Raw genomic sequence first — 9,014 nt, forward strand, 5'->3', positions numbered from 1 at the left:
TATTTCTTTTTCTCTTTCTTCCCCTCCCCCCCCCCCCCCCCCAAATTCCGGCACTCCCTCCCAATTTTCACTCAAAAACCATTTTACCTTGAACATATTCTCATCCAACAGACAAAAATTATTGTAATTTTTAGATAACACTTTTCTAAAGAGCAAATAATGGGGTGTTCGATTTTAATGGAGAAGTGAATCTACTTTTTTGAAGAAAAAAATCTGTTTAGTTTATCTAAAAATGAAGTGTGTTGTTTGTCAATAATAAAAAATCAGTGGAGAATGAAGATTGATCTCTAGATAATGGAGAAGTGAAATTCTGGAGATGGTTGGGAAATGAATTTATCTTTTTGGTTGTATCGGTGAAGGAATAAAGATGGAGGAGTGTGGAAGAGTTTTATTGTGGCTAGCTTGCGAAGGTTCATGGTGCTCTCCGGTGGTCGGAGGAATTTTCCGGCAATGGCAGTGGTGGAGTTATTGGCGGTAAGGAGAAGAGATGGCGGAGTAGGAAAAAAAAAGATAAAGTAAAAAAATAAAAGCAAAAAGTCAAAAGGGTTAGTTTTTATTTTTTGTAAAATAAAAAATGACATGGAATATTTTATCACATGTGGATTCTGATATTGCGCGATTGTGAGACACACATCGTCACAAGGTTTCAAAACATAGATTTTGATCAAGTAGAAGGGGTTGGATGAAAGAAAGTGAAATAGAAGAAGGACCGAAATATCAAACCGAAAACAATTATAAGTGTTTACTAGACTATTGTGAATTACAATGTTTCTGATATAGTGCTCTCGTTTGGGTTGTGTTGGAACAGTAACTAATGGCACTTGCAGAAGAATGATCTTCAAGTTCCCACTCTCAAGCTTTTTATGTGATCAAGTCGTGCAATTAAAATAACTCAAGACTGAAATATTAATTGTGTGTGAAAAGATATTGAAATAGCTTGTCAAAAGTTAATTTGATAAATCAAACATCACATAAAAATTTTACTTATCTCAATGCAACTTTAATTTACTTCTATTTATTGGTTAATTTATTATATAAAAAATAAAAAATCTGACACACATGTTCTCTTATATTAGAAGCAAGAGTTAAGTGTATGTGTCATCAACATGCATGCCTGGCAGATGCACATGTGGAGTTATTATTGTCTCTTCAATTTTATTTCAAATGTAAATGTGTACAAAATATGGGCCCATCAGACTTTGCACGGCGCACGTACTTATCATACAAGTAGGCCCCACCTACATATTTTCTCATATTACTCTTCATTTACCTCTGCAACCTGCTAGCCCAAATGTAGTTTTGCTTATGTTTTTCATTCTTACTTTTTTCGTGGGTTATATCTTGATTTTAAAAAGTTTCTAAAACACATAAGAAAATTAGAAAAAATAGTATACTTAGAGATAACACGTTTAATTCTAGAGTCTAATAAAACAGAAAATACACATAAAGAAATAATATATTATAGCTAACCAATTTTACGTAAAAATATAAATAAAAAAATATTAAACTGATTTAACAAAGTTATTGTATAACAAAAAGGCAATATTAAGCAGCTTTTTGCAGGTAATAATTTAGACAAAAAAAATTAAAATGATCTAATGAATCTAATGTAGAACAAAAATATAAAAATATTTTGTTTGATATAGAGTAAACATATCAGTCCAGCAATTTAAAGATATTAAGACTGATAAAGTACAAATAACAAATAAAATGATAATTGTTTTAAGAAGAAAAAAAAGTAAAACAAGAACTCTTTAAGAATATGTTTTCTCTCTCTAAATATCTCATTTCTTAAAGTTTAAGCTTCAAGATTTACGTTTAGAATTTATGAGGATCAAAACTTTTTAAAAAAAAAAGGTAAAACAAAAGCTTCTTTTTAAAAAATATTTTCCTTCTTATTTTGAAAGTTCCCTTCTTGTATCTATTTTGTTTGAAATTTAGAGGATGAAAAATACAATCATCATTTGACGCTCTTCGTTAGTTGGTTTGCTATTTATTTATAAAAGATCAATAAATCTATTTAGTCTATATATTGAAACCATCATATTTGTTGCACATCAATATATATAATGCTTAAAACTGAAAACAACTTAGAAAGACCAAAGCTTAAATCAAAATGCTTCAAAATAAGTATTACTCTTAGTTAATAAGTTAATGATTTAAAAACCCTCATTAACTATATATCACATCTTTTGAATATCATATTAAAATATGCCACGGCTAAAGTACCCCGACTCCATATTACATGTGTATTAGGTGTACTCTCCAAAAATACTAAAACTTTTGCCAAACGACGCTACACATGTTAATTAAAAAAATTACATGTCATTAAATATGAGTAAAAAATAAATTTGAATTTTTAGGTTAATATCACTTTTACTTAAAAATCAAGGGAAAAAAAAGTAAAAAGGTAAAAAGAGAGGGGACAGGCATTTTTTCTCCAATTCGAGGAGAGCCATTATTGCTAATCCTCAACAAACATTTTTTTTCATCCTCATGAAGATATGGATTTTCAAATATCTTAAAGGAAATCAAAGAAAAATGTGTTCAAGAAGGTCTCTTGATAAAATTAGGACTTTTTATGCGAGAAGAAATCGGATGAAATCCCACACTATATTCAAGATTTGTTATACAGAGTGAGTAAAGAGAAATAAGGAGGATAAAAAAGAAGCCTAATTATTAAAAAAAAACTTGAAGAGAAGTAAAACGAAATAATAAAATAAATTTATCATCTGGAAGGAAAAAAAGACTGAAAAGATATTTGAAAAAAACTACACAATATAGCTACTCTAAAAAGTACTAGCCGCCAAATATATATTTTCTCTATATTGAGATATAATATACATATTTATACATAATTAGTTATTTTTTTGTGTATTTGACTAGCAAATATAATTATTTTTGAATGACCGGCCAAATGTGTAACTTGCCTAAGATATTTTGACAATAATTAGAATGTGAGAAAAACTGCATTGATAAACCTTTACATTCTTTATAATTCACATAACTTTTATATTTAAAATAATATTACTGTTTATATTATGGTGATTGATGGTTGTTTGTATGTTGATTTGCTACTATAAAATGTTTGTCTAATTCGAAGCATAACAAGAAGAAAAGAGCTGGCATAGGCAACAGTAAGAATTATGACACTAGGTAACCTACGGTTATATCACATTCACATAAAATTGAGTAAAAAGACACTCTAAAAGAAGTTCATCCAATTACAAGAAATGATACAATCTTCATAGCTTGTAATAATTAAGAAAAATAAAGCCAAATACCCTCGAAATGAGAATGTGTCATTCATATTTTCAGGTCTTACAAAAACTTTAATAACAAATTATCACAAAATTTATTTATAATGTCAAAATTAGACCAACAATTTGAAACAAATACAAACTCAAGGATTACGTAAGTACTATTTAGAAAAGTACCTAGGACCACTCATTTTCTTCTTTTTTTCTTAATTAGTGTGAGATCTAATCTAATTGTTCTATATTGCTAATTGAAATTCGAGTAAATACATCGTTTAGCAAATTTTAAATATAATTAGTTTTACTCAATATGCAATATTTTCGATAGATCATACAAATGGGGCTTGTCAACTTTATATTTTATTCTTTATCTAACACTGTAGTCAATTGATTGAAGAGAAATACCATTAACCGCAGTGTTAAATAATGGTTTGTGTTCCTCGGAACTTTGGCTAGAGAGAAACACCACAACAACAAATGCTAATGACAACTGAAGAAAAGATTTCGAGAATTCTTCAAAGCTTTTTAAATTTTTTTAGAATCATTAATTAATGGAAAACTTACAAATTTACCACTTTAAACTTTATAATGTAAACATAAATTGCTTCTGAAATCAAATACATCCCTTGGCTTCATATTTCCATACCCAAAAAAAGAAATTGTTGACCAAAATAATCTAAAATATTTATTTATAATGGATAATAATTTGCCCATACATAAAAAAAATAATAATAAATGTCAACAAATGTAAAATATAAAGATTGAAACATATATGAAAATGGAAGAAGAAATAATTTTTGAACCTTACGACTTTCTATGTAAGAGGCTAAGAAGAAAATATAAAAGTGCAGAAAAACTACCTTTTGATATATATATTTTTTTTCAAACTCATTAAGTAGTATTAGTTACCAGAGATGATTAAATCTTACGCCTATTATTTTACGTTTGATTCTCTAAGAAAATATTAGAAATATAAATAGCACAAAAAATTAATTAAAAGAGCATAAACAAAATTACGATTCAAAATTGAAGATTTTGATCTATATATCAATATTAGTATTATTTGAATATTAGATTACACTTTAAATGCCAAAATTTTGGATGCAAACGTAATTAGTAATTAGTAATTAGTACTTCAATTTTTGTTGTCTTATTAAAATTTGATGAAAAAGGAAACAGAATGTTGTTAGATTGTTAAAGTAACTAAACTATTTGGAATTTATATGCTGATACTTGAAATCAAATGGTTACAAGCGTTTTTGTAATTACATGGAGAACCCATAACTAGGTTTTGCTGACCACTCCGGCTTACTTTGCTCTTTGTTGATTTGTCTTGGATAGATGCAAACGTAATTAGTGATTCCAACCTAAATTGTTCTAATTGATATTGTGACAATACCTTTATTTACAATAATATTACTTTTTATATCTCACTTTGGTATTTGCAAAGAACAATAACAAAGAATTCGAAAATTAGTAAACCATACTCATTTAGAAAATAGTCTTAGGCAATTTCTAAAACATTTGAAATTAGCTACGGTGATTGGGTCCGGGCACAGCCCGGGCTAACCCAACTAGTTATATATATATATATATATATATAACTTATCCACGCTTTTGTGAAGCATTAATCTCCATTATTACATTATAATTTTCGTGTAAATTTCAAACAGTAACAGCTTCCATGAAATTTGCATCTTCTCCCATAGCATGCAAAGTTTCAGGGGTCAAACAAGCTTCAATATCAATACTTCCTTCTTCCACACCACTAAAAATTGTCATTTTCCCATCATGTTTGTTTCCAGCCCCACTTCTCACGGCAATTGGCCTCCCCCATCCAAAATCATTGCCGTACACGTCGAAACGCGGCGAGCTGCTAGCAATCAAGCTATTAGTCACCACCTCACTCTTTTTCACTATCTTTGGATTTTTCACCCAACTTTGGTAAAAGTTCATAACTTCTTCGTGGGTTTGCATAGCTACCACCTTATTCATTTGCAAAGCGGCCCAGCCTGAACCAGAAATGAAGTCAGAATTTAATTTATAGGCTCTAAATGTTTTTTTAAAATATAAATTCAAAAAATAACATTTAATTAGTCCTCAGAGCCAATTTAATTATGTGATTCGAATTTCGAGAGTCAAACTTCTACAAATTCGGATATAGAATCATTAAGTTATTTGAGAAAAAATACATTTTTGAAAACTACTGAAAAAAAACACTAAAAGTAATAATAATTAAAAATTCAAATATTTAAAAGTCATACAAAATATGTGGTCAAAGAAAATCTGCGTGATTATCGAAATTTGAAGTGACAAAAGGAATATATAAGATTGTGGCTTCAATTGAATCATTCCTTAAACTATACATCTGTCACTCACCCGAATTATTCTCTAGCAACTCTCTGGCTGTGGTTGTCACGTTCACAAAATGTACTGCATTTCCAAAATAGCCTTCACGTAAAGGCGGCTGAAGCCTTGGCCTTGCACCTATAAGTATTTTGAAACTAAATTTTTCGTCAGCTTTTGTACCAGTGCGGCAACGAATAACAGTTTGCCATAGATGAGCCAAAACGGCTTGTAAAGAAGAGATACAAGTCTTTTGGTCGGTTCCAAATTCAGAGTTGGCTTTGGCTTTGAGCTGAGCTATGTTTTCCTTGCTAAAATGGAAAACTCTTTCTTCCAACAGAGGTGGATCAAATTCATCGTACAGATGTTCTTTAGGTAAAGTGACATGAATTTGGGAAGCAGTAAATTTAGGAAACCAACGTTCTAGGACCGGCAGTTTATTCACTGTAAGATTAGAACTTCTAGTGCGTGATATTTCGGACCAAGAATTGAAGAAATGCCAGAAAGAAGTCCCATCGGCTACACAATGATTGATAGTGCATCCAATGAAGAATCCATCCACTAGCTCAGTGACTTGCACGGCCAACAAAGGTTTAGAAACACCTGATAGAAACATAACATAATTAGTATAGAGTAATAAATAAATAAATATATATTCTGTCTATACTAATTTAAACTTTTAAGGACATAATTCACATAATTTAATATTACCTCCGCTCCAGTTTATGTGAACCTATTTTTTTTTGTTCCGTTCCAAAAAAAAGACCCCTTTCTAGATTTGGAAACAATTTTGCTTAGACTTACAATTCTACCCTTAATGAGAAGCTTTTATAACCACACAAATACTCTGCGCCCTTTTTTGAATTGTTTAGGACCACAAATTCTAAAAGTCTTCATTTTTTCTTAAACTTCGTACCCAGTCGAACAGGTTCACATAAATTAAAACAGAGGGAGTATGATATTAGGGCAAATCGAGGTCATGAATTCAAATATCACCCCACATAGAAAAGCAAAATATATTTTTCACGTGTTTAACCCATGAAAGAGAACCAGACCGATAAATGAGAGGCATGTTGAGGTACATAATTAAGTACTCTGATGAGACAAATAAGATTTTCTTTGATCGTGTTTATTGCAAATACTTTTTTAATAATTTTAAAATTGTTAACCATTGTGATTTATATTTTTTTTATGTAGTATCTAAATATGTAAATTTTATTTTAAAAATTCTATTTTAGACCAACAATTAGGACCATAATACTTTGAAAAGGTTCACACAAACTAGACGGAGGGAGTAACATCTAACTAAACATATGCTCTCTTAATTAAATTTTTAGATGATATAATATATCCACACAATTGAAAACACCTTCAAAGTTGTGAACTCCATTCAGTGGAAAGAATGATTTGACAATCTTTGGCACATAAGTTGGCTCCACGATATCAGCCACAGTCAAGCCTGGTGCAGTGGCATGAGTGAATTCAGCTCCTTCATTGTTGCAATTAATAAAGAAAGATAAGGTGTTGTCACTGTTTTTACAAGCAGCAAGTCGACCGGCAAGGAGAGGGAAAAAATCTAGAGTATCAGAGAGTGAGGTTTTAAGGCGATTGATGATTTCTGATGATGTTGCTAACTTTCTATGTTGCTGAGGATTTGGTTTTCGGAAAAGTAGTCCTTTTTGGATTGGATCTACTGTGAGGAGTTGAAGATCCCATGGAGTTAAGTGAATATTTTTGGTAGGAGAGTTTCTGTCTATGGGTTTGCCTGGCATAATTACACATGTAGATACCACTTGAAGTTTCGTCATCTCTGGACATTTGTTGCAGAAGATAAACGGGGGAGAAAGGAATTATATATATTGCTCAGATATGGCAAGTGACAAAGACCTAACAATCTAATTAAAAAATTTGCTACTGCTAGTATTTATCTTTTTCTTTTCTATTTTGTTTTTTTGTTTATTGAGTTAAAAGCGTACGTAATAGTTTTTCGGATTACAATACTGTACGTAAAGACTTTTCCACCGAACCACTTTGTTTTAATATATAGCTACTAGCTTCAACTGCTTTCACTTATTATTCACATGCTCAGGTATATATTATTATATGCAGTATCATTTAAATGATTTGACACTATATATGTTCTTTTACATCCATGTTAATGTACGAAGAAGTTATACCTGTTTTTTTTTTCTTTTTTCTTTTCGTTTGCTGACTAACAAAGTTATTTTTGAAAACCAAAGTTGATCTATACTGTTTACTCTATAAAACGGATAACAATTAAATTTGTAAGTGGTTTTAAGGATACGTGAATTTATTCAATACAAACAGTAAAGATTACTTGAATAAACAGATAAGAGATGTAATAAATTATCAAATCGCTTGAAAATAAGGAGGATGATTTTGGACTCGAGGGCAGCCTCAATGAAGTATTCGTCTTCGATCCCGGATTTATAATAATGAAGCACTAACCAACAAACATAAGAGTTTTGAATAACAGAATAATAGTATATTGTCTTGGTATGCGTGTTACAATGTATCTAATGAATAATCAAACCCCCTTTATATAGTAGGGGAATCCTACTCTAGGTACAATACCATAAAAGGTAAAAAATCCTATGTTTAACTAATCATCAGATTTCCGCCGGTATGTGCCGAGATCCACGCCGCGGTATCTGGCCGGTCACGGATATCATGGCCTCCTGTTAATCATGTTCGGTAGACCGATAATGCTCTCTGAAGTCTTTTAAGATTTGGACCGATACCGGGGTCACGTCCCCGATATTCTCGAGGGCGGGCGTCGTCCCCCCGAACCTATCCCGATGAGTCCCTTTACCTTGATTCGGCTCCTTGTCATCACGTCCCTTACTCGATTTATTTTATCGAAAATCGGGCCATCTCATGGGTCCGATTTCAACATTATACAGATAGTCCCCTCATTTCTCGGAGAGTAAGTTTTACGGAAACGACGAGGAACAACATGAGTTCTTCGATCTCTTCTCCAACACGCTATGATACAAAATGATAAAAAAAACTGAAACGTCCCATCAGTCACGTCATAATGTCCCCCAACGTGTGTCAGCCATCGGCAGGCCACTCCTAGATGCGAAACGACGCGAAGCCCCTATAAATACCCCTTCTTTCATTCATTTTTTACTTTTGACCAAGCTTCTACCTTCGATCCTTCAAGATATCACTATCTTCCTTCATTCTTCAATATTCTTACCTTTGTTCTTCAGATTGCAACCTTTCTTTTACCCCTCACTTAAGACAATGTGCTTGATTTTCTTCACAAGTTCTCACCCTTTATCTCCTCATTCTCGTTCATACTTTCAAACCTTCTTATCTAGATAAATAAAAATGGCAAAGACTTCCAAGACCTTTCCCCGGAAAGAAGCTCCTTCTTTTTCGCAA

General features: G+C 31.5%; 1 protein-coding gene across 3 annotated transcripts; it reads right to left on the reverse strand.

The window, feature by feature from the left end:
- Positions 1 to 4,908: 4,908 nt before the first annotated feature.
- Positions 4,909 to 7,458, reverse strand: LOC104086962 (uncharacterized acetyltransferase At3g50280-like). Of its 3 annotated transcripts, none has more exons than XM_033653605.2 (3): positions 6,973 to 7,458; positions 5,637 to 6,164; positions 4,909 to 5,269 (listed from the first exon to the last, which is right to left on the reverse strand). In XM_033653605.2, the coding sequence occupies exons 1-3, from the start codon at positions 7,409 to 7,411 to the stop codon at positions 4,923 to 4,925; spliced, it is 1,314 nt and encodes a 437-aa protein (XP_033509496.1). In that variant the 5' UTR covers positions 7,412 to 7,458; the 3' UTR covers positions 4,909 to 4,922. The 3 variants fall into 3 exon arrangements, with proteins under 3 accessions (XP_033509496.1, XP_033509495.1, XP_009589621.1); XM_033653604.2 differs by having other exon boundaries at positions 5,637 to 6,176; positions 6,973 to 7,457; XM_009591326.4 differs by having other exon boundaries at positions 5,637 to 6,206; positions 6,973 to 7,457.
- Between the last annotated feature and the right edge of the window lie 1,556 nt (positions 7,459 to 9,014).

Source organism: Nicotiana tomentosiformis, chromosome 2 (genome assembly GCF_000390325.3).
Source record: "Nicotiana tomentosiformis chromosome 2, ASM39032v3, whole genome shotgun sequence".
Taxonomy (NCBI): domain Eukaryota; kingdom Viridiplantae; phylum Streptophyta; class Magnoliopsida; order Solanales; family Solanaceae; genus Nicotiana; species Nicotiana tomentosiformis.

Bases quoted from the DNA above. Each gene is read 5' to 3' on its own strand.
- LOC104086962 (XM_009591326.4), bottom strand. From the start codon at position 7,411: ATGACGAAACTTCAAGTGGTATCTACATGTGTAATTATGCCAGGCAAA. The intron at 6,207-6,972 runs GTGTTTTCAATT...TGTTTCTATCAG, and splicing joins TGGAGTTCACAACTTTGAAG to GTGTTTCTAAACCTTTGTTG. The intron at 5,270-5,636 runs GTGAGTGACAGA...TTTCTGGTTCAG, and splicing joins GTTGCTAGAGAATAATTCGG to GCTGGGCCGCTTTGCAAATG.